The sequence below is a fragment of the Panthera leo genome, chromosome D4, assembly GCF_018350215.1.
Source record: "Panthera leo isolate Ple1 chromosome D4, P.leo_Ple1_pat1.1, whole genome shotgun sequence".
NCBI lineage: Eukaryota > Metazoa > Chordata > Mammalia > Carnivora > Felidae > Panthera > Panthera leo.
The window spans coordinates 83,154,586-83,180,758 of NC_056691.1; the positions used below are offsets into that span (position 1 = coordinate 83,154,586).

The 26,173-nt window shown below is 43.5% G+C and overlaps 1 protein-coding gene across 1 annotated transcript in view; it reads right to left on the reverse strand.

The window, feature by feature from the left end:
• PSMB7 (proteasome 20S subunit beta 7) overlaps positions 1-26,173 on the reverse strand; it is a 58,845-nt gene that overhangs the window by 22,116 nt on the left and 10,556 nt on the right. Inside the window, exon 6 of the mRNA XM_042912749.1 lies at positions 7,259-7,317. Within this exon, the coding sequence (XP_042768683.1) occupies positions 7,259-7,317 (59 nt within the window). The remainder of the gene's footprint in view (positions 1-7,258; positions 7,318-26,173) is intronic.

Here is a 26,173-nt window from a genome sequence, read left to right on the forward strand (position 1 = left end):
AGCTGCTCACATCTTTAGCAATCTATAAGGGCTTCTCTAGAGGCCAGCACTTGCCGAGCGATGAAATATGACTCCATAAATCAGACGGCTGAAGTGGCACTTGTATACGTCACCATCTATCTTCGCGGCTTCCCTCTGAAGGGTACAGGGTAAGAGCTCATCCCTCGGTATTGTGACCAGAGAAAGGACCATCAGAGTTGGCACTGACTAAGCATGTGCTACTTAAAACTGAAGACACACTAAGACTGGGGAAAAAAAAAGATCCTGCTGGTGTTAGCACGCCTCAGGCAGTGGTAGGAGCTTCAGCAACTCATCTTCAAAAGGCAGAGCGCCAGAGCTCTAGAAACCTGCAAAAATTGGCTAAGCCTGCAGTCTTCATTTCTTTAAGCTGAGCATCTTCAAAGTCTAGAATTCTAACTGTAGGGCACAGCAGCTGCCACTGCAGATCTGATCCTCTCCGCTTTTGGCAGCTCTCAACTTGAGATTCTAGCAAAAGAATTTTTCAAGTTGCTATTATTGCCTGTCATGGATTTATAAATATTGTGCACTATCTGCTGTGGCATGGCTCTCATGGGACGCCAGAGCATGCCAAATGCATAACAGAATGAAAAACAGTTTCTATTCTTCAAATAAATGCTAATTTTTTTTAACTGTGCTCACACGATGTGTTTGGTGACCAACTTCAATAGTACAGAATATGTATCAGAGAGGGGGAAAAAAGCTGATTGTCTTTTCCAGCAGCATTCAGCTGCTACTTTCATTAAGCTTGTTTAATTAGATTCCAGATGCTAATTTGCAAGTCGATACCAGAGGGTGCAGGACAGTTTGCCTTTGAATCATCTCCCTGTGATGTGAGGGTCCTGCCGCACACCGCTACCCTTCAGCGGCCCTCGCACGCTCTTCTGACAATTAGTGCAAAGAGGGGACAGTATTGATCTTGACAGACTAAATATTAATCTTCTACCCGTTTTAATGAATTATAATCTTCAAGAGTTTAAATTTCTCACTGGGCAAAATGAAAACATTCCTTCTTACAAAGAAGTGGGATGGAAAGAAAACTAACCCAAGTTATCTGATGGATTCCTTTCATTCCTCCCCCGCCCTAAAATAAAATGTTTTTATTTCAGCAATTGTAACAATTTTCAAGATACACACCCTCACAAAGCTAACACCATTATTTCCAGGTATTTCAGTCAAATCCCTTATACTTAACTGGAAAATGGACTCAAAAGGCCACAGTGTGGTTATCACCATTTTTCCTGTCTAGCCAGCCTTGGGTAATAACCAGGATCAGGGGCTTAATTCTTATCCCAGCTTTAACAATAGAAAAAAAAAAAAAAAATCTGGGGGAACGGCTCCGTGCAATTCACCATCACCAAAAAAACCTCTAACGTAACTGACCCCTTGTCATTAGGTCAACTCACACATTTCAAGATCCACTACTCTGCTAATACAGAGCAAATAAGCACCTTTGCTGATAAAAATAAAGCGGGAATTTATCACAAGTAATTCAGTTTTTTTCTGCTTTCATTTCTATCACAGCTGAGTACTATGAACACCAAAGGTGAAGTTATCAAACCGCATCAAAGGAGGGTTAATCTGGGAACGATGAAGTAAAGCGGTTTTTGACACCTTTTCAACCACTCACTCAGCAAATACTGGTTTAATGCCCACCATGCACCAGTTACCATGCTAGGTGTGAGGAAAGAGAAATGAAGCACAGTTCCTGCCCTCAGAGGACTTCCAGACGAACAGCAAGGAGAAGGACGAGAAGACGAAAATTGCAAGACCACTAAAAGCAGTGTCAGGGTCACAACCGGGTTGGGGATTTTTTTTTTTAAATTTTTTAAATGTTTATTTATTTTTGAGAGAGACAGCGAGCACACAAGTGGGGCAGGGGCAGAGAGAAGGGGACAGAGAATTCAAAGTGGGCTCTGTGCTGACAGCAGCGAGCCCGACGTGGGGCTCAAACTCGGGAACTGTGAGATCATGACCTGAGCTGAAGTCAGACGCTCATCTGACTGAGCCACCCAGGTACCCTGAAGATTTTTAAAGACTCTACCTGTCCCTTAAACTCACATGGTTAGCTGACAGCTTCTGTGCAACCACGAACCAGGGCTTCCACCTGAGGCAAATCATCGGCTCAGATAACTTGAAACAGCAGAGGCCTGTCTTAGCCATTCATGAATCCCAGCTGGGTTTCATTGCTCTGCTTTTTGGCCTATAATTTCCCAATGAGCATCTGCCCTTTGCTCCATCTTTGTGTCGCCTGTGTACTTAATGGGGTGTTTGCTCTGTTGACTCTGCCCAACGCTGTAGGTTATTTGAGAACGGTAGTAGTTATCTTCCTCCGTTATCTCAAACAAACGTTCAGCACTTTCCAGGTCGGAAGAAGAGAAAGTCCCCTCAATTTCCCAAGTGGTTTCTGATGACTCAGATTTTACTTTAGTGCAGGGTTATTCTGTCTCAACTCATCAAACACCTACTGAACATAAGGAGCCGAAGAACAGAGATGATTTCATGGCCTCTGCCCTCAAGGATCTCCCCCTATCGAGGGCAAGTGAGGGAGATGTCCCTGAAAACAGCCATAAAACAATGGGACAGGTGTGTACAACGGAGGACAAGGACACAAATAAAGGAAGAAGCAACTGAGGGCATGCATTGCTGGCTGACACCAGCAGTGAGGATTCAATGACAAGCATGTACACCCTGTACTCAAAGAACAGCAAGCCGGGGTGCCTGGGTGGCTCACTCAGTTAAAACGTCTGACTTCGGCTCAGGTCATGATCTCCCAGTTCGTGGGTTCGAGGCCCGCGTCAGGCTCGGCGCTAACAGCTCAGAGCCTGGAGCCTGTTTCAGATTCTGTGTCTCCCTCTCTCTCTGCCCCTCCCCCACTCATGCTCGCGCTCGCTCTCTCAAAAATAAATAAACATTAAAAAAAAAAATTCAAAGAACAGCAAGCTGGCAAGACGGGCTGTGGTGGAGTGGAAATGTAGCCCTACATTTCCCAAAGTTTAATATTCATACCCCTGGGCTGACACACGATGGGTGATGCCATGAATACATTTTTAATTTCTATTAATAGTGTGCACTCACTTTCATGTGTTTTGGGGGGAAAAGTAACCAACACATCAAACCCAGGATTTCACAGATACAAACTATATTTAAAAACTAAATTTATATTAAAAAGGTGAACTGAAGTGGTTGTAGGGAAGAAGAGAAAGGGAACTGACAAGAAACGAAATGAATCACAAATGCCAAAATCTGGGGTGCCTGGGTAATGCAGTCGGTTAAGAATCCCACACTCTCGATCTTGACTCAGGTCATGATCTCACGGTTCATGAGATTGAGCCCCGCGTCGGGCTCGATGCTGACAGCGTGGAGCCTGCTTGGGCTTCTTTCTCTACCTCTCTCTCTCTGACCCTCTCCTGCTCACGCTCTCTCTCAAAATAAATAAATAAACCTGAACAACAAAAACCCAAATGCCAAAACTTCTCTAACTGTACACTTAATTAAGATCTGTGCGTTTTATTACATGTAAATGGTAATGTCTCAATTTGTAAAACAGTGAATTCATTTTTAAAATATTTTTCAAGAAAAATAATAGCACAGGGGCACCTGGGTGGCTCAGTCAGTTAAGCATCCAACGTCAGCTCAGGTCATGATCTTGTGGTCTGTGAGTTCAAGCCCCTCATCGGGCTCTGTGCTGACAGCTCAGAGCCTGTGTCGCCTGCTTCAGATCCTGTGTCTCCCTCCCTCTCTCTTTCTCTCTCTCTCTCTCTCTCTGCCCCTCCCCCACTCACACTCTGTCTCTGTCTCTAAAAAAATAAATAAATATTTAAATAATAACAGTAGTAGTAGCACAGGTGGCACCTGGATATGGCAGAAACCTTAAATGTGATGTCAAATGACAAGTTCAAGAAACAATGCTATCCCAGCCCTGTCCAACAGAAATAATGTGAACCACCTATGTAGTTTTATATTTTCTATTAGCTACGTTTTAAAAAAAGTAAAATTAGGTGAAATTAAGTTTTAGTAATTTGTTATTTAACCCAATATACTTAAAGTAGCACTGTTTCAATATGTAATCAATAGAATATTATTAATGAAATTTATTTTCCAATCTTTTTATACTAAGTCTTTGAAATCTGGTGTGTATTTTCCACTCAGTGTGTTCTCAAGTCAGACTAGCCACATTCAAATGCTCAGTAGCTATGTGGGGTTGCTGGCTACCATGCTGGACCGTGTAGCAAAAGGCAGTAAGAACACGAGGTTTTTGAGGAGACAGGGGCTTTCAGTCTACAAATACGATAGTCTAGGACCAGCACTGTCCGAGGCACAGGTCTGTAGTTTTAAAAAAGAAAAAGAGGAGAGGGGGGCTATGGAGTACCTCTTATTGATTTGTTTTGACAACAAAAAAGCCAAGAGTCTGTTCAACGAGTCTGGACTAAAAATGACTGTCTGGCTAAAAATACGTAATTATGCTAGCCTAAAATGGCCCCTTCCCTACGCAATTCTGTGACGTATAGAACAGCTACCACCGTCCTAGCAATCCACGTACGCTCTGAGAGGCAGCAACGCTCTCCTGGGTCTCTGCGTGAGACATGTCCATAATCCTTTCTCATACTGGAAGGAAATAAGCGGATTTAGCCACCCGAGCCTGCAATCTCTAGACAGGCAAGAAAGAAAAGTCACGGAAGGCTTCTTGTCACGGAGACAGAAAGCCTTCCCGGAAAGAAGGAAAATAAAGTTGGGAAATCTGAAACCAAAATGTTTCCACGAGTTCTATGCAAACCAGAAATGACACCTTGCTGAATTCTTTCTCATAGCAAAGAAGTCACTAAAACTCATCCTCTCAACCTTGACTGGCAGTCTCAGCCTCCGCTGAAACCACATCACATAATCTCCATCAAAACAAAGCAAGGTGGCCAGCAGTCAGCTGCTCAGTCTTTATAATAAATTCTCTTGGTATCTATTAACGTCCCGTTAGAGTAAATACTATCCACAGACAGTTGTTATACTATTATTTGCTTTCTATTTACATTTAAACCCACTTCACTGGGGAAACAGGTTACTACCTTCTTCACAATGAAGTGATTCTGTTCACTGTCCATCTGTGTCAAATTTCAACAACTTCAGTGAACAAAACCGGTCACCTGAAATTGGGAAATTAATTAATCAATCTGAAATGGGAATCTGGTCAGGCTGTTTGAAGGTCTCATAGCTAATACAGAACACTAAGTGGTCTGAGATGCATACAAAATTGATCTAAGGAACACATTCTTCAGACTGATAATAGCACAAATTTTATTGAAGGGATGATCACATTTCCCTTTACTTCCTCGAATCACATCAATATTAAATTCATGGCCTTTGAATCACTTCAAATCCAAACTCTAAATAATGTAAAATTACTTTAGCAGAGGGTTAAAGTCACTTTTAATATACCTCATGCTTTCAACTTTTTCTGCAGTTCCCATTTTTCTCTAACATATGGAGGTTCCAATCAATTGGAAATAGACAAAGCTTTCAAGAAAATTTGAAAAGATTAATGTGGTTTAAAGGAGGGCTTGACATTACTGAGGTGATTTTCTAAACAAAAATCATCAGAGTCTTTCTCCCCATACCTTCGTTAGTTCTAATAGATTTGTGAAGCCTCAGGAACTCCTCTCCTTTAGTCTGGAGACTGGGAGACCTTTTTTTCTTTTTCTTTTTAAGTGACCTAGTACATCTTATTTTTTCTCAGTACTTAAGAACCCCAAACAGAAAATAATGCTGATCTGGGAATAAATTTTCACATTGAGAAATGAGAACAGAATCCTAATCTCATTTATAGTTGATACTTAGACCTGCTTACTATCCTTAATTGGAGCAAGACTCTATTATCTTTACTACGAAACACCTAGCTAAATCCTATCTTTAGTCATTATGTTTCAATTCCGGCAGATGTCCAACAAAGGGGAGAAATCTAGCTATCTGTGACGAAGTCACTTGTGTGTGCTAACGTCACGTACCAAGGGCAACAAGGCTTCTGGCAGGAGACCCCTGTCCTGCTTGGGCAGCATCCATAACCCTACATCCTCTGGCTCTCAGGGCACTTGGCCCAAACCTAAAGGGCAGAGAGAGAGCTTCAGGGTTCCGATGACAGCTGGTGCTCTGATGACAATGAGCTGGTGGAAAAATCAAAAAGTCTTAACATGCAATCTTCTCCAAAGATGGTTAGGCATAAAGCATTGTCAAAAAGCAACTCCCAGAGACATCTTCTGGTATCTAAAGAAAACAATATTGCGAAGGCAGAAACGGCAGATGCCTACCTATTAAAGAAGAGGGTATAAAGAGCCTACTAAACTGTCGAAAACAAGTTGCTACTCCCTATCACAAAATTAACAACTATCAACAGACCAAGAGCAGGTAGTGAAGGCTGCCTTCAGGACCTCTGTGCCCACAAGCTGGCTGAGCGGCAGGGACAAAGCACAGTGGAGGAATAATGCGGTCCCATGCACACAAGCATACGGAACACTCCTTCGAAAGGGACAATGGAAGACCTGTGGGTTTGTTCTTGGAGGTCTGGGAGACAGGGAAGTTGCTTAATGGTGGGTACATCTATCACTAAGGCAGACAGGTGGAATGCCATTCAGAAGGTACCACCCTCCCCCACCACCAAAGAAAATATAATACAGAACCTCCTAAAAATATATTGGAGACACCAGAGCCTGATCACCCTCTGAGCATGGTCCACTACACACGCGATCTTGTCCCCATTTTCTGCCAGATGCAGAACCATCTATAGGGACTTTTTAAGCGGCCTCCATTTTCAGACCAGGTCTGTGTAACATGCAAAGATATACACAGTTTCTCTATTCTCGGTGAGAAGACAAACAAACAAACAAACAAACAAACAAAAAAACTTGTCATTTTAAGATACCGTGACACAGAAAGCTGAGTGCACACAAAAACATTCCACGGTGCAGCAGCATCTACAGCCAAGAAGACTCCCGGACAGCCCAGAGGCCAGAGCAAATAGCTGAGGGGTGCTGGCTCCCCAAGCCTGAGGGAGGGCACGGCAGGGCCACTCCAAAACGAGGCTGTCGCAACCAACCTGTCTTCTCAGCAAATATGCTTATCTGCGCCGAAGAGCGTTCCAACTAACAGCAGTGCTATATAGGAGCTCTGGAGGAATTGGCAATCGATCTGTAAATGTCCAACATACAACTGGAAAAACACGTGAAAGAGGAGAAAACTGCAGGGACCGACATACCTCCATATCTGGCCTAAACTTATCTTCAAACACAGCCATTGCTGCCAAGGAACCAGAACCTGAAAGAAAAAAGATGCATTTTTAGTGTATTTACCAACTCCCAGCTTCTCCATGTCGAGTTTACTTTGGGGCAGCAAAAATGGCAAAATACGCCCAGCGTCCCACTCAAGCGCGGTGTAAATATTAATCCTACAGGGCCACATAAACCAGGTAAACAATGCTCTTCAAAAGCCTGAAGTCACACTTACCACTATCTCGGGTAAACCCGCAACTGGCCCAACATCCACCACTGACAGGAGTAATTGTAAATTATTCACAATAAAACGCTGAAGCATGAAAATGAGGTTATGGGGAATTTGTATTTTTTCAAAAAAGTGAATGGCACATAATTTCATACGTCCTACGCCGTTGAGACCTGTGCTCCACAACTGTGCCTTGGCAGGCTGCTGGGTACAGCGCTAAATACCAGGCCAGTTAGAAAGAATAGATTGTTTTAATGAGCTGGCCCTGGTAGAGTCACCTTGACACACGGGGAAGAAACCACAGCACCGGCAATGGTAATAGGCCTGCGAGCCGCAGCCACCAGGTTATTCCGGCTTCAACTGTAAAACACTTTATTATGTGGCATTTATTTGGAGCTATTATTTTTAGTTCGCACTTTGAAGAGTAACAGCTGAGTAGACAAAATGACAGACAAAGAAACAAAAATTTATTATCACAATAGCAAATGGCTGAAAGGTTATGCTGCATAGATATTAACAGACAGCAAATTCTCCCTACAAAAGTAGGATATAAAGGCATTACAAATAAGCGTGGGCCCCCTTTGAATGAATGTAAAAGGCAGCTCAGCACTATTTGAAAATTTAAACTTGCTTTGTTCAGAAACCAGAGAATCTTTAGAAAACCATCATCTTGTCTTTACAGAGTCCTGGCAATATTTCAGGATACTGTACTTTTGGAGAGAGGATAGAGTTGCCCACAATTTTTTACTCCAATTAGAAGATTTTTTTGGCATTTATTACTTTTTAACTTGTTTTGCATAACACTATCTATTTAGCTGGGTCACAGAGAAAACCATATTTTCTATTTAAAATGATTTGTGTACATCGCTTGACCACCTCAATGGTTTTAGCAAAGGAAAAAGGCAGCGATTAAACAGTTTCAAATGAGGTGTCCTGCTGATTTTATCAAGTCTGCTGAATGTATAATGAAAAAGGAGAAGCTGACAGCCACGCTGCATTGAGAAAATACAGACTACCTTATCTGAACCATTTAAGGAGGTCCAATTATAGATCAAATTTAAAGGGTAGAAACAGCAGATTTACAGACACAAATCAACGAACATGGTAATCCCGATGAATATGACAGATACTCCTGTTATGGAATATTGCTGTGGTTGAGGATCATTACCTTCCCAGCACCGGATACATCACATCTAAAGCAGTAGGAAGCGTCAAGTGTAGACCGGTATTACAAGCAATGACTATTCATTTAGGCTTGGGAGCAAAAGGCAACCCCATTCTCCCCTCTTACCATTTTTTTTCTCCTTAAAAAAAAGGGGGGGGGGATCTAAAGAGATATTAAAAGCCCTTTGGAAAGGAGAGAAATTAAACAGCTATAAAACCAGTGCATCCAAATAAAACCAGCAGATAAGCAAGAGCAAATTCACCAAAGCCAAGCCTCTGAATTTCGTTAATAAACATGTCCTTGAAAACCTGAAAACAGAGTCAAAGTCCACCAACGTTCTGTGAGTCGCTCGTTTACTCTGAGATTCAGGGATCAAGAAGAAAAAGTAACTCCAGTTTTAAGGCCCAGGTGAGAGCCAGTCTTGGACTTCAGTAAAAAGACAAGCTGGTTCTGTGCGGAAAACAGAGGCCAGCTCTCATGAAGAAACAAGAAAACTGCAAATAAGAAAATCTCGGAAGAAAACATTTCTAGACACCAAATGTGCCCAAGAGCAGCCTTGCCTAATCCGATCTGGCTCAAGCATCTCCCTCTGAAGAGCTACGGGTAAATGTACCAGAGGCCTGAAATAAACGTTAGGACAAGACAGGGAAGGGCAGGGAACCTAAAAGCTAACAACTTTGTGGAAAACTGTAATCAATTACTGTATAAGAGAAAACTAAGCTTAAGCTTACCTTAAAAGACATTTTTCCTTAAAAATTACCAGCCCTGTTCTTTTTCTCTCAGGTCACCCTTTCTTTGGCAGTTCACCGTAATAAACAGGTTAATTTTACTCTAATTTTTCCTGGGCACATATATTTCCTTCTGTTTAGCTTCATCTAATATTTTAAAGAATGAAAAGTACTTTCCTCTCAATATAATAATTCTTCCTTTATCAAAAATATTATTTTTCCTGTTAGGGAACAATGCTGCAGGCAAAATTTCTATAAGCGGAAATTATGTACTATGTCTAAACTGTTGTCCAAAAAAGAGTCTCTTCAGTGTGGGGATGCTTCTCACATTATCAGAGAGGATGACTTTTTTTTTCAAGAGCTGGAAGCTGCAGGTGAGGTCAATGTAGAAAGGACACGGGGGTATTTATCCCGCTGTATTTCCACTTCCCCTTTCACACCATGCCCCCAACACACACACTCCAACCTACAGAGCACAGGCATGGTATGGAGAAGTCTTGCTAAACTGCCTGATTCTGCTGCTCTGGAGATCAAAGATAAGCAGACTCCAAATAAACTTGAAAAGAAAGGGAAATTCAACATTAAAAACAATTTCTAAGTCACTTGCAAATTAGCTCCTGCTCCCAGCTTTTTAGGAAAGGAGGACTCTGGCGCCCCCTTTTCAGAAATCCGTGGAAGCGCTAGGAGATGGAGAGCCGTGGACTTTTTGTCAACAGGTTTCTAGGAATCCCTGAACGTGTGCCGGCTATTTAGAAAACTGAAGTCAGAATTTCAAAAATGACTGCAATTGCCCAAAGTGGCCAGAGAACAAGATGCAAATCCTCACATAATTTCAAGGCAATGCAACTGGGGGAAGGAACAGAAGCTGGCCATTCAAAAGAAAAAACAGATGGTAAACTCCAAGAGACCAGTATTCAATAATTTCACTCAGGTTTCCTAGATCTTGCTTCCATGCCACTTAAAACTATATACAGGAAATCACCTAATGCCACACTAGTATAGCAGCCATGGACCGACAAAATGTTTAAATATTATATCCCATTTTTAAGCCACAGTAATGCCCTGATACATTCCATTATTTCAGCATCAACCTACCCAAACGTGGCACTTCCAAATCCAAAACCAAGGCAAACGATCTTCTAAGGAGCATTTACACTGGTTTTCTATTCCAAAACCAAGGTCACCTTAGACAATTAGTCAGAAGTACCTGGCTTCCCGTTCAGGAATGCATGAACAGAAAGGCCAGGAGACGAGGGCCTCTGCTTCAGACGGCAGGCATGTCAGGTGAAGGAAACACAGGTCAGAGGGAGAATGCTTTCCACAAATGCAGGATGGGCTCAAGGAGCAAGAGGTGTGAGGCCTGACCTCAAAGAGCTTATCTAACAGCAGGGAGGAGAAGGCAGCCTAGGAGGAAGAAACCAGGGCACGCTGAGCACCCGCCATGGGCCACGCATCACATCATGCCATTCAGTCACCCCACTAAAGTGGTAAAGCTTCTTGTCTGGCATTACAGAATAAACACACGGCAGGACTCTGTCTCAGGCGTGACCTGAGGCAGTCACCCTCTCCTACCACAACTGGCCAGAGCAGACGTGCATGACCTTCCACGATCAGGTCTCTGTCTCCCTCGACCCCCTCCTCAGCCCTGACACATACACTTGACATCCCACCAATATAAAACTGATAATAATTTCCTAAATTATACCACTTCAAGCCAATCGCACCTTGGCACATGCTATGCCCTTTGCCCCCTTGACGGTCTACAGGATTCCTAGTCACCTTTCAAACCCCAGCCGAGAGACTGCTTGTTCCCACAAGCTTTCCCTGACCAACCCCCACCACGAGGGTTCGTATCTGCACCCCCATCCCTAGCAGTCTCAGGCACACAGCAAGCACTAAATAGAATCTGCTGAATTAAGCCAGGCTGATTTGAGGACACCTGTCCAAATGAAGGAGCTGGGGAAAACTCTGAGCTGGCCCTGAAGGAGTGATGATAGCAATAAATGCCTTGATAAAGTGGAAAAGACATTTATTGCCTAATTTACCATACTGGGGTGAATATAAGACAAACTCAGATGTGAAGCAAGTTCAGTGTTCAAAAGGAAAAAAAGGCTTTAAACCCACAAAACCATGTCATATTATATGTCCTGGTCTGGTCCAAACCTCTGTGATACCACAGGGGTAAAATGCCTTCCGTGGGCTCCTGCATTTTACTAGACAGCCCGTCTCATTCGTAGTCTCCATGTAGCTGCTCCTTAGCAACCTCCACCAAGGCTGCCTTTTGCAGTCCACCCACAGTTGCTGAGTAGCCAGTGTTGCTTCCAGAACAAAGTTCTTCGAAACAGAAAAACGAGGTGCGATCAGTGACCAGCTTTTGGAAAGACGATGGTGCAGGGCACCTGGGTGGCTCAGTTGGTTAAGCGTCCGACCCTTGACAGCGACTGAAGTCATGATCTTGCGGTCGTAAGATCGAGCCCCGCTTCGGGCTCTGTGCAGACAAGCAGGAGTCTGCTTGGGATTCTCTCTCTCCCCCTCTCTCTCTCCAAATAAATAAATAATAAATAATAAAAGAAAGAAAGAAAGAAAAAGAAAAGAGAATGGTGCAAGACATAGTGGTGGCTCCCTATTCACTGACTCACCTCCTGCACCCACCGTATGTCCCTAGTTCACCTCCCACCTCCTCCCTGCTCAACCCCTTGGGACTCCCAAACCACCCAGCAGCCAAGCTGTGGAGACAGGGATGGGGGAAGGATACAGAACGCAGCCCTCTTCCGCCTGAGGGGGCCAGGAACTGCCCTGCGCTCCCTGATCCACTGCAGTCACCAGGTGGGTACCACTGCACCCTGGCTGCTCCTGTTTGGTGGCCATTAAAAGAATTCCTCCCACAACAGATACCCTGTGGGGTCCCGGAAAGCAGGTCTGCTCCCCATCTCTGACTGTCGGGGCCTAACCCGCTTCAAGATGACAGTGGGAGCCATCCACACTGCTAACCTCCAGGAGAAGGGGGTCCCAGGCAAAAATGCCAAGGGGCCACACCTCCAGCCAATCTTTTAAAATGAAGTATCTGCTCTTATTAACAGCAGGCCACTGGTTTGGGGGCGGGGGGGCGGGTGGGGGGTGGGGGGGGTGGGGGGGGAAAGACCAACTTCTGTAAACAATGTAAAATATAGGCTGTGAAACTCAGGAAAATATATGCAACATGTAGGGCATCAATAAATAAAAAGGGCTCACAGATAAAGAACACCAATGTGCCAACAGAAAAAAGGACACAGCAGTTGCCAAAAAAAGAAAAAATGTGACAGGCTTGTACATTTAGAAACACTGTTCAAGTTCACTAGTAATCAAAGAAATATGAATTTAAGTAATCATTTTTTGACTTTTACATTTAACAAAGATTAAAAAAATAATACCCAGGGCTGACAAAGGTGTTGTGAAACAGGCAAATCTAACACACTAGTAGAAGAAAAATGAATAGAACTTTTTTATCAGGCAACTTAGAAACATCAATCAGAAAGGATAAAGTTATACATCTCCACCAGCAATTCCACTGCTAGAGTCATTTTAAAGAAATAAATGGATAAGTACCCAAATTATGTATATAAAAAGATCACTGTTTAGATTAGCAGAAGAAAAAACAAAACACTAGAGGTAAACAATCAGACAATAGGAAAAAATAAACAATATTATGTATACAGTCATTAACACAATATTTTTTTGGCAATAAGAAGATGTCCGTGATAAAATATTCAAGAGGGGAAAAACATGTTCCAAAGCAATGTTAACACAGAAGCTTCTATGACACATATTACACAAATCTAGAAAAATATAAGTCAAAATATTATGCTTATATCTGAGTGATACTATTTTGTTTACTCACATTTTTTTTATTTTTCTTCAAAAGACCAGACATTACTTACAATTTTTTTAAGGTATAAACTTGGAGAAAGTAAGAATTTGACATGGTAGAGGGATGGAAAAATCAAAAAGCAAAAGCAAAAACCCCAAGATCTTGCCAGCTGTCACCATCATGCTAAGAGCAGCAGCATGCAGCTGATTCCTGAAATTTGTGTCCAGGGGCCTGAAGGGCAATCCATGCAGGAGTCAATACGTCCAAGGAACGACAGCAATCAATCATCTCAAACAAATATACACACCGTGTCTACCACCGTCCTGAGGAGGGCCTCCTTAGTACGGCCTTCAAGGTAAAAGCATCTTTATCATGAAGTCCTCTGAGCAGATCAGCCCCAAGCCAGCTCCCACTTATCCAGAAGTCTACACTGTGGCACACAAAGCACTAAACAACCACAATAACACAGTACACATAGTGTTTAAAAAATTTCAAAGCGCAGTCCCGTTGGTTTTGTCTGCTCTTCAGACATGGCAGATCGGAGTAGTCCCATCTTACAAAAGGGGAGACAATCTAGAAGGTGAGGAACTTGCCCACATCACATAACCAATCTGATTAGCAAATCTGGGATTTTGAACCCAGATCGTTCTGATGCTCCTTCCATTCCACCACGTGGCCTCTTACGTAGCAAAACCAAACGCGTGAAATCGAGATTAACAAGTAAGCGTGGAAACAGCTATATTTTCTTAGCTCCCCACTGCAAAAAAAGCATGCTTTCTAAATTGCTTTTTCTTCGGATTTCAGCAGAATGATTAGTACACATCTGGGTATGGTTAATTTGTGTAGTTTTGCTTGGAAATTCAAATGGGATTGAAATTTTAGTTATATGTTTTAAATGATTAAACAGATGCCGTTCACTGTTTAGCAATGCCACTCAAGAACCTGTTCTATTTATTTTAAAACAAGCCCATTCAAAAAGATTTTTTCAATAAAAAGAACAATGAAATTAGTCTTCATTTTCTAAAACCTCTGAAGGTATTTCTGATCTTAGCTTATCAGCATTAGTACTTCAGTGAGTGTGACCTTCACTTTTTCAGAAGGAATTCAGGACAAAATATGAAGGGTATCAAGAAAATTTTACTATCGATCACTTTTACCTGTTCTGTATATTCAAAAACACCTGAACTGATAGAGCTTGAGGGCAGAAGAATTTTGTTAAAAAGCCATGAAATGTTATTTTCATAGTGTTCTTTAAAGCACGAAATCAAACTCAGCAATTCTAGAATCTATGTTTTTAGACATGCTGAAGAAATTAAAGACTGAAAGAATTTTCTAAAACCCAATGCTCTAAGTCCAACTCTTAGAAGGAACTGAAAGCCAGCAGGCAGAATTTGCTTTTTTCTGAGAAGGTCTATGCTCACAAAATCCCAGACGGGAAAAGGGGAAAGCATTTACTGAGAGCCTTTTAGGTCCCAGACCCTGAACTCAAGCGATGTAGGTATTTCCTCTCTTTATAGGCAAGGAAACAGGCTCAACTAGTAAAAGCAATACAGTCAATAAGACGTGGAGCCAAGACTCAAACCTAGGCCTCGTGGCTCCACGTTTCAGAAGGGCAACTTCCCCTCCTTCCTTCAAGCAAACCATCCCAGGAGCCCGCCAGGCAGCGGCCTCAGAGGGCACACTGCTGCGCAGGAGGGGGCACAGTTCAGGCACTTCACTGCTTGCCCCAGCACATCACTGAGGCGCTGAGAGCCCCGCCCCGCAAGGCGGCCAAGCTGCTCCGGGACGCGCCATCACTCCCGCCCGAAAGCTGCAAGTGTGGCAGCCACGCCGCCCTGGCCTCAGCTTCCACCCCCGTACAACGTACAACGGAGAGGACGGCAGAACGGATCTTCCTCACCGCGTGGCTGGGAAGCTTGAAGGACACAGAAAGCAGAAGGCCTGGCACTCAGGAAAAGCCCAATAAAAACTAGCTATTGTAATTACTCTAAGACAAAGTCCCCGTCCTCCAGGAGCTATTTTATATAATCATCCTCAACAAGTTCCAGGGTTGGCAGTTTTAATGGAAACAGAGGTCTTCAAAATTTCTTTTCTCAAAGTCATGAAGTTCTGACAGGCAGCCGGAAATGGATTTCTACTGCTTCTCCCCCAAATCAATTTAACCAGAGCTTTTCAGGAAAAAAGCTGCTCCTTCTGCTAAGGAGCGGACTGTTTTAAGTGCCCAAGGACCTGTTTGCCACCGTGGCCTGCCAAGGTGTAAGATGTATGCAGCGATAAGAGAGTAACACACAGAACATTCTAATCCATCAGTGTCAGATCTCCCAGACAGAGTGCTTACTCACACTTGCTCATTGTTTGTCAACCGGCTACTCGTCCCGGGTAAAATTCGGTGCTTTCCGCAGACCCATGGGTTGGGATCATTTTTCACTCCGTTCCTGTCTACAAGGACTAGTCTCCCGGTGTTAGTGCCTGCTCTGGAGGCCAACACCGCCAATGTATGAAGAGCTGATTTATGAATATAAAGCAATGTTGGCGCTAGGGGACCACATTCAGCCACTAGAGAGCAGTGGAGCACCTCACATCGCTCGGGAAAACCCAAGACACCGACTTGAAATGGTTTAATTGTATGCGTGCATTTCATTATAAGTCCTGGCCAAAAGCTTCCAGGCGAGGCAGGCCAAGCAATCAGACAATCTTGCATGGGTTGCTGAAATCCAGATTTGTCCTTTGTCAGCATAAACAGTTTAATTTGATGTTTTCACTCCTGAGTAAGCACTGAGTATTACATTTAAACCCCTCGTGAGGGGAAAGAATGCTTCCTTTTCATCAGCAAATGTACCTCAATGTCAAAGAGTCTACCTTTTATTCCCAATGAATAAAAAAAAAAAAAATTATTCTGTTTAATATGCTTAGAAATAGATTTTTAAAGCATCTGACATTTTCACTCAAAAACTAATGTCCCCAAAAAATGCAGTTCCTTTTCTAGATATAATCAAAAAGGAGTTAAATTTTACTCTAAGTAATTTAAAATGCCACTTGAAGGAAACAGGGACTTTTTTTTATAACTGCAACTGCAACATCTCACTGACCTGACAGGCTAAAAACACGAATTCTTAAGAAAAGACTAAAATCAGGGCATCCAGGCCTCAAAAGTGAAAGTTTCATTAATGTATTTTTAAGAAACGCCACGGTATGAGGATGGAAATGGTTCTCCTTCCAACAGAGGAGCCACCTAACCCTATGCTTGGGGGATAAGACGGAGGATGAAATCCTCTTAAAACAGGCCTCTCTCACTCAGTCTCCCGCAGCACTAGGCCCCCCCAGGACACCGAAGCTCACTCAGCACCGTGGGCGCAGGGCACCCACTCCTCCCTCCTGCTGGAGGAGCTCAAGGCAGTCCGAACGGACAGGTCTTTCACAGGCATCCTTCACTCTGGTCCACGTTTCAAAACAACTTCCCAAATTACAGGTTGTCCCACTTTGCAGGCCTTTCTCAAGTTTTCATGTCCCTCAGACCCTCAAGGACCAAGGACCACAGAGTTTAATAATTTGTAAGACACACCCGGCCTGAATCACCAGGAAAGGTTTATCTGGCCCACAGAGCCTGTGCGCAAATAAGAAATCCTACAGGGTGGAAAAAATGCGCAAAGCACCGTTACATGTATTTTCTCACTTAGTCCATCTGGGGACGAGCTGGTTTTACCTCCATTTTATAGACTGAAAAAAACTAAGTCCAGACAAGTGAAGGAACCTACCCAAAGTCACACAGCTAGTCATGACAGATACGGCTGACAGCAAATCCCTGCTCTAATGAACTCCACAGTGAAAAGTGTTCCGATGCATAAAATGACTTTCCGCTTAGTCTGTCCCATAAGTAAAAGACCATCGAACACTAGGTTAGAAGAGAATAAAGGCCCTTTTCTGTAGCAGGGCCAATTCTGGCCCACTTCTGAAACAAGAGCAGGTAAAGATGAATTAGTTAGCCTCACTCTCTCTGCAGCAGGGTTTAAAGCAAAGAAATTAAAACTGCAAGGGCTGCATTTCACCGTTCCGAAGAGTACTGCTGGCAAGGGCTTTTACTTGGGGGTAGACGAAGGACTGAACGCAAGTCAGAAAAGACTCTGACGGTAAAATGTCAGAGCAGGGAAAAAACAGGTGGAATAGCACCCTACGTATTAATTCAATTTTACCTAGAGGAGACATTAAATATTTTTTTACACGGAACCAAGAACAAAGTCCACTTTAATTAGAAAAGATTAAGAGCTGCGGAGGGCTGGCTAGATAACATTCCCTGCAACGACATGATGAATTTTAGAAGTAAACATTTTTCTCTTTTTCTTACATAACGGCACCATCTATTGGCTTCATATACCACCTTCACAGTAACCAGGAATCAAGATGCATGATCCCACTTTCATGAATCTTTGGTTTCCAGTGGTTTCGTTTCCTGGTATTCCACAGCAGCACAAATGTTAAAATATAAAATCCATGCACTGTACATTTTAAATCCTCGGAAATGCACCGTACTTAATCGAAGCAAGGAAAACTGCCAGAGAAATCTTAGTGTACAGAACTGCACACAGGGAATGTATTAGCACTAAAATAATCAAAATATCGTGCACTGAACACCTTCCCTGGGCTACGAAGAATGTTTTATGTATGGTTTCCCATGGGAGAGCTCCTCTAACCCCCATTCTACAGATGAAATCAATGCTCATGGTCAAAAGCTAGTAAATGTTGGACTTAGATCTGAACCCAACTGGACTCCCACACTACCTCGAAAAACAATGTCAAGAGCACCAGATGCACAGAAAAATACATGGTTTCTTACAGTGTGTTCACACACAACGTGACACTGCAGCATCCCAATAACCCTGGGACCTTCCCAAGTCAAAAAAAAAAAAAACAAAAAAAGAAAAAAAAAAACAACGCAGTTTCTTTTTTGAAATGAGGGACTTGGGGTTCAGAAAGGTTAGGTGGGCAGCCCTGGACAAGGAGGACTAGGACTGAGCCAGGGGCTCCGCCTTTCTCTAGGATTCTAGGTTATGCCTCAGGTGGTTTACAGAAATGCCGCTCTGAGAAGTCCCTAGCTGTCTGACAAAGCCCCCAACAGAATGGGGTGCCGTCCACTGCAGAGCCCCTGACCTGCGGAAAGCAGGGTCTGAGCATCAGTCTAGGACTGACAGAGACTCATGTTTGTGGAACCCCTACACAGTCACTCAGCCCACACTATTAGGAAAAGACTCCCCAGCAATGCTGGAGCCATGAAGTCCACACGGCCTCCGAAACGACTTTTACGTAGGCCTATGAACCACATGCAGTGATGCGGAGTCCACACCTGATTTAAGAGTTGAAAATGAACACAGAAGCAACAATTGCTGGGGCACCTGGGTGGCTCAGTCGGTTAAGTATCCCACTACGACTCGGGCCATGATCTCACAGTTTGTGAGTTCGGGCCCCACATCAGGCTCCATGCTGACAGTGTGGAGCTCGCTTGGGATTCTCTCTCTCATTCTCTCTATCTCTCTGCCCCTCCCTCACTTGCACTTTCTCTCACTCTCAAAATAAATAAAGTTTAAAAAATTAAAGTAGGGGCACCTGGGTGGCTCAGTCGGTTGAGCGTCCGACTTTGGCTCAGGTCGTGATCTCGCAGTTTTTGAGTTCGAGCCCTGCGTCGGGCTCTGTGCTGACAGCTGACAGCTCAGAGCCTGCAGCCTGCTTCAGATTCTGTGTCTCCACCTCTCTCTACCCCTCCCATGCTCATGCTCTCTCAATAATAAATAAATGTTAAGAAGAAAAAAAAATTCTTTTTAATAAAAAAAGTAAAAAAAGAAGAAACATTTGTCATCTTGCAGTGCACTAATTTGATCCAGAGCAGGAAAATTTTCAAAATCAAGTCATGCGGAGATATCAAAATGTCTGCACAAAGGTTGCACTTTAGTGTAAAAATACGGAGAAAATGGCAGGTCTGAATTCCCTACTGATGTTCCAACTTTATTCTAAGACTCGTTTTTTTTGCCCACAAGGTGAGACATCCAGTACGTTTACTACCCTGTCCCAAATCTTTTTAATTGCTAGGGGGCTCTGTAAACTGGGGCTTGAGAGGTACATTCCAGTAATTAGGAAATCCTACAACCAGTTTACCTAGAGATCAAATTTTACCTGGATGGCCTTGGCAGTGACCCCGAGTCTTCCCTAATGGTGCATACCAATGTTTATTCCTTAAGTTAGTATTCCTAAATTGTCCAAGGGCCTCATTTCCAGGAATGTCATGCTTGAAATTGTATTCATATTAATTCTTATGTGAATAAGTGGGCAAAAATAAAAATTTTATATACCTTGCCAATGCTGCTACAAGGAACACTGCCAAACTAATAGCAAAAGATGGTCCCCAAGCTTCTCCTGACACTACTTCAGTTTGCCTAATAAAGAAAAGCTGGCAAGTTAAAAGAAAAAGCTAATTAATCTGAGAATTAAAAGAGCCCCCATTTTGTCTATAAAATATACAACCCAAACCCTTTTCCCTTTCTTAATAAAGAAAAATCAAAGAATCCTGCCTGGCTTTCAACAATCACACTAATCAATCACCTGCAGTCTCTTGCAAATTATTCTCTTAAAAAAAATAATAATTAAACAAAACCTAAGGGGCCCTCTCCTCTTCTTTGAGAAGGCACCAAATCACATTTGGTCTGGACCACATGCCACACACCATTCACAGCAATAATACGGCCAAGGGAGAAAAGTCACAGAGGCTGGGGTCCCCATCCCAGTTCACGCACACCCTGGCCGTCTGCCGTGAGCACACCTCTCTGAGCCTCGATTTCTGCACCTGTGAGACAGGGACGATAGTAGCCGCTTCACAATGTTGCAAAGATTCAATCAGTAAAGCATCTCACGACAGCTGCCGGCAACGCAACGGGTAAGCTGCTGACTGAACGTTGCTGTCATTGCGGTCAACATCACGTCCACAAGAGGTTTTAGGACAGAAGCTGTCCAAGGGCCACACCACAAGGAATTGGATACATTCTTCTCCCAAGTAAATCCTGAGGAAAGCAAGACCTCAGAGGGGAGCTCCTGGACTCCGTGCTCACTAAGCTGTGCCAACATGTTAAAGATGCACAAGACAAGACAGGTGTCTTCTATTCCATGTAAATTAAGAGTAGCCTTCAGGCACCTGGCTAGTGGCCAATGCAAGCCCATGGGTAGACAAAATTTAGACACCCTTGTCTTACGGGTAATTTGTAGCTTCCAGCTCTTACTGTCAAATCATTCAGGGAAAAAAAAAAAAAAAAGAAGATTAATTACAAAGTTTTGTTATTTCTCGTAATAAAAAACTCGTAACTTAACTAAAACATGGGAATTTCCATGAAATATTCATTTTCTCACTTAAGCTACACTTAGGAAAAGCCTCAGTTCCACAGTGGATGCTAATGCTGCGTGGGACATCTCGTTCAGGAAGGCCTTCTATTGTGTCTGTAGTTTGACGTTTGGTTTATAGCTCACCCCCAATAACAACACGTTTGAACCGTATGGGTCCACTTAGATGTGCATTTTTTTCTGATACAGGGCAGCACTTTAAATGCATTTTCTCTTCTTTAGGATTTTCTTAATAACATTTTCTCCAGCTTACTCTATCAAAAGAACACAGTACATAATACATACAAAATATGTATTACTGGACTGTTTACGTTATCAGCAAGGCTATCCAGTCACCAATAGGCTACTATGTACTTAAGTGTTCAGGGAGTCAAAAGTTACACACAAATTTTTCAGGGGCACCTCAGTGGCTCAATCAGTTAAGCTGAGGTCACAATCCCACAGTTCATGAGTTCAAGTCCTGTGTCGGGCTCCACACTGATGGCGTGGAGCCTGCTTGGGATTCTCTCACTCCCTCTCTCTCTCACGCAATCAACAAACATTAAAAACAAAAGTTGCATGCAAATTTTTCAACTGTGCCCGGCGGGGAGGGGGTTTGGGGGTGGGGGGCGGAGTGTGTCAGGACCCTCAATCCATGTCCTGCCCCTGCTGTCCAAGAGTCAACTGTAACATGAATTAAAACAAGATCCACCAAATTTTGGCCATTGCAGGGTTTTTCCCTCAACATCCAGCTCCCTACCCTCTCAAAAAAAAAAAAAAAAAAAAAAAAAAGAACTAAGGAAAGGAGAAGGGAGGGAGGGAAGACGACGACAGCAATGACTGGAAGCCAGAAGAACTGGCTGGTTAGGAAGAAAGGCAGTGCCGCACCTGCCATCACCATAGGGAGAGACGCGAGCCAGCCCTGCTCCAAAGGGAACAATGGCTAAAAGCAACTTAAAAAATGACAAACACCAAGCCAGGGCAGTACAAAAACTGTTTTATTTTATATTATCTGCTAAAGCATTCCTCTTCACAATGGACTTGGATTGGAAAAAATAAAAATCAAAAAAATAAAAAGTATGTTGTCTTGGATGGTAAAACTGTATAATTTTTAAATTTTTCCTTTGATACTACTAAGTGGTTTCAGCAAATACCGTTTTTAATATGTAGGATAGAAAATCCGCACATAGGCAGTCGAAAATAGGCAAAACAAATAAATGCCCTTTGGGAATCTGTAGAGGTATTTTCAGTATTCAGAAGCAAGGCTTAATAGCTTAATGAAGTAACATCTGTAAGAGGTAAAATCAAAGCAGCTGTGTTGTACCAGGGCTGCCTGAGCCGGAAGAGTCCAGATCCCAGCTTTGCCGCAATAACAAGCAAGTTACCACTTAATCTGAGTTCAGGCCTCTCGTCAATAAAACAGCAATTGCAGCATCCCTCGCATAGAATTTTAACTGAAAATAATGTGACCGCACTAGAGCGCTAGGAGACTCTGGCACAAAGACGCTTTAAATGTGAGATGATAGTTTTAAAGGAAAAAAAAAAAAAAAAAAAACCTTACCCCAATGCTTTGTGCCATTCTCTCACAGCGGACCTCAGGCCCCCCATATGCACCACAATCTAAATCATAAATCAACTCCATTCCAAGGGTACCGGAAACTGTTCATCAAAAATAACGAGTAACTAAGGTTTCTAACGCTAAGTTTCAGATACTCTTTGACACAAGCCAGTTAGCGAATCAGAAAATTATTTCGCCATCAAATATTCACTGAGTCACACAGGACTCTGGGGCACTGGAGGCAAGACAGATTCTACGCTCTGAGAGATTTCAAACATTCGCCAAACATTCGCATGCGCGGAAGGGACAAGAGCTGGGCCGAGCAGACAAGGCGGGAATCCTGGAATGCCCCGAGAGGGACCTGCTAACCCAGCCTGGGGCAGTCACGAGGGACTGGCTTCTGGGCTAGACCCCGGATGAGCAGCAGAACACTGGGGGCAGAAAAGGCCTTTCGTAAGGAAGGCAGCACTACAACAGCGGGGTGTAGGAGCCAGCCCAGGGGAGGGCAAGAGGTACAAGGTGCCTCTGTTACAACAAAGGCCTAGGGGACAGGTAGAGGAGGAACAGGAAACGAGACAGGAAAAGGGGCCTACAGCCCAACTGGAAGGGAGGTGACCCCAGGTGAAGGAGCTAACTGCGCCACTGCAGTCAAGAACCAGGAAGGAACCGGCATTGAGAAGTCAGGAGAGGATGGAAGCCAGACGCCTGCGATCTGGTCTAATGGTCAGCTGGTTACCGAGGGCTCGCTGTAAAGACAGTGGCCACCACTACTGTCACCAAACCCCGCCACACCCTCAATATTTCTGGCCAGACACAATCTCCATCTCTGCCTCAGACTCCCTCATGCCAATCCTCCTTCCGACAGCCGTAAGACTGCTCTTTCTAACAAGCAAACCTTATCCCATCCTTCTCTGGCGTGAAAACTTTAGATGGGAACCTTCAGGACAAAAGCCAAACAACTTGGCCTCTATCACTGAGACCCTCTCGGGCCTAGCTTTCTAGTCATACCTCTACTCCACCTTCTAGAAGGTCTTAGCTTCAGCTCTGCCCCCTGCATTGAGCACTCCCCCCACCCAGAGCACTTGCCTCACCCGTCCAGCAAACTCTCGCCCTTTAGTTCCTCGACCGTACAGGTCCCTAGTGCACACAGGGCCTGAAGTCTCTCCTTGGGGACAAGGAGCAGGGCAGCGAATTCCTGGCGAATTTCTACTTACCATTCAGGTCTCTGCTTACGTGCTACGTCTTCCCATCTTTCACCCATCAGACTGGCACAAATACCCAGTGTCGGTAAGGTTGTTAAGAGAACGGCAATCTCATTCTCTTGGTGGGAATATAAACTAGTACAATCTTTTCGGAGGGCAATTTGGCAACAGCTCTCAAAAAGCAGAATGAGCTATATGGCCCTTTGTCACTTTGCTGGGCTGATCAGTGGCAGTGTGTATAGTATGACTCCCTTCCTATTCTGGGGAACCCCACCCCCTTAGGAGCCAGTGACCAAACTTCCACCAATTAGAAGCATCCCTGCCCCCCCTGCTCCCCCCCCCAGCCAATAAGGAACTCTCCGGCAGTGGTGAAAGGGATGTCAGGAAGAATCGGTTCCAGAACAGTCAGGGAGGCTGAGCCAGGCCCCAGCAGCACCTGTGGCCCCAGCACGGTCTGGAGCACTCTGCGCTCGCCTGCGGCAGCCTATGCCACAGCAGGATTTCTGGCACTGCTCGCGGCCCCACATCCAGCTCCTGCCCTCCCAGCTATTCCATGAGCCACCTACTATCCTTTCCAACATATTTCTCTTTTCCTTAAATGGTCCAGTAATTCTGTCGCTTGCCACAGAGGACCAGGAACAATACATACACAAACCCTCATCCTGAAATTCCACTGCTAGGAATTGATCTGAAGTACACAAATATGCATCAATAGAATGGGTTAAGTCCTGATACAGCCATACAATGCATTTCTATGCAGTTGTCATTGTGATACAGATCTACATGATAAAGAACTTCCTTTGTGCTGATCAAGAACCTCTCCAAAACAAGTTAACAGTAAGGGAACAGTGTGTTTGGTATGACTTCATTTGTGTATCTTTAATAGTGACAGACTGATACAGATACATGAAGCGGTTTCATAAAACCTTATCTGGAAAAAAACACCAAAAAAACCTTAAAGGTGGTTACTTTGGAGGAGGGATACAAAACACACTTATTTTTCATGTAATATTCCCACTTGAATGTTGTGTCATGTTCGTAAATTACTATCATTAGAAAACGTTTTAATGTCACTTGCTCAGTAAGGACCTCCCCAACAGCCATTTTCCACATATTCCTGCCTGTTACTTCTCGTATTACTGTTCTTTTCCTCCAGGGCACTTAGCACAGGGCATTCTTTCAGATGAATGTGTACTTACTTTTTAAATTCCTGTCTCCCACATGAGGCTCTAAGCTCTGAGGGCAGGTGCCGTGCTGACCACTGTATTCCCGCACCTAGCACAGTGCCCAGCACACCGTGAGGGCTAAGTTCATTCATCTGATAGATGAATGAAGGTAACTTATGCTTCTCTTAAGATTCTGTTCACGTGAAGCAAAGCTCTTCCTGAGATCCTCCCATTTCCATGTGATCCCTTCTCCCTTGGGCCTCCACTGGCCTTTCTACCTACTGCCCTGGTCAGTTCATACATCTGGTTCCCTCACTACACTGCGACTATATCGAGGGCAAAGATCCACACGTTCATCTCTATCTGTGGAGCCAGCCACAGTGCCTAGACAGAGGAGGCAAGAAATGGTTGGCACATAAATGAACAGAGGAACAAACTGCAGCTCAAAGCAGTCATTTACTCGTGTATTAATCAGATGTTACAAATGTCTGCTCCTTAATCCGGTCTTTCACGGTAGCAAAAGCAGACTCTGTAGAGCAAAGATCTCTCAACAGACGTAGGCCACGTTGAGTTCAGGCTGAGGAGCATCACCCTGGAGACACGCTAGACTTGGAAGAGCAAGTTCACTGTCGACCGGGAGGGAGAGTACATGTGGCCCAACTGCCTGACTGCTCACTTTCAACAACTTTTCCTGAATTCGGGATTGGGCTCAGAAGACAAATTACTACAGTTCAAAAGCAAAAGAAACCAATTTGCCCAGCTTAAAACTGAACCTGCTTTGTAACAACGTTAAATTTCCCGAATGTGATGGTTTTATCAAGGTAATGTAAGAGAACAAGGTAAAGGATTCAGAGATGGATAATGGTGTCCGCTACTTACTCTCAAATGATTCCACACAAAAAGTTAACAGTAATAAGGTCTGAGAAAGCAAGAGCAAGTGTCCTAAAATGTTAACTGACACATATGAGTAAAGAGTACATAGGAGTAAAAAGTACATTACTGTTACTTTTCTGCAAGTGTGAAATTCTTTTACAGTTAAAAAAAAAAGAAGAAAAGCAACTACTTAAGAGAAAGAGCTAATTCATCTTTACCACCATTTAAGGGCATCAATCAAACAGGGAGAAATAAAAACCGTACTTTGATGGAGATAACAAATATATTTGAATAAAGCAATTCCGAACAATTCTAAAATTACTGTAAGTATCTTCATTTTAAAATAATTACAAAGACTCTCCCATATGGTATCTGGGGGTAAATCATTCTCCCCAGCAAACAGGGAACATCTGTTGTCTAAAAACCTTCTAAGAGGCTAGAGAGCACAATGGAATAGCAAGGTCTCAAACTGGCAATTTCCAAACTATTCAAGGCAGTTCTCCTAGCTCTTCAGAGCCAAGATACCAAGACAAAAAACATAAGAGGTAAACAACAGCTGGAAAAATACCAGCTACACATGACCTGTTCAAATTTCTGCACCTACACAATTTGACTCAGAAATTTAACATAAAAGTCGTAATTTGAAAATCCCAACTTTATCACTCCTTTGTGTGTAAGTGTTTGCATGCACGTGTGTGTGATCATTAAAAACAAAAATTACTCTTGGGGTGCCTGGGTGGCTCAGTCGGTTAAGCGTCTGACTTCAGCTCAGGTCATG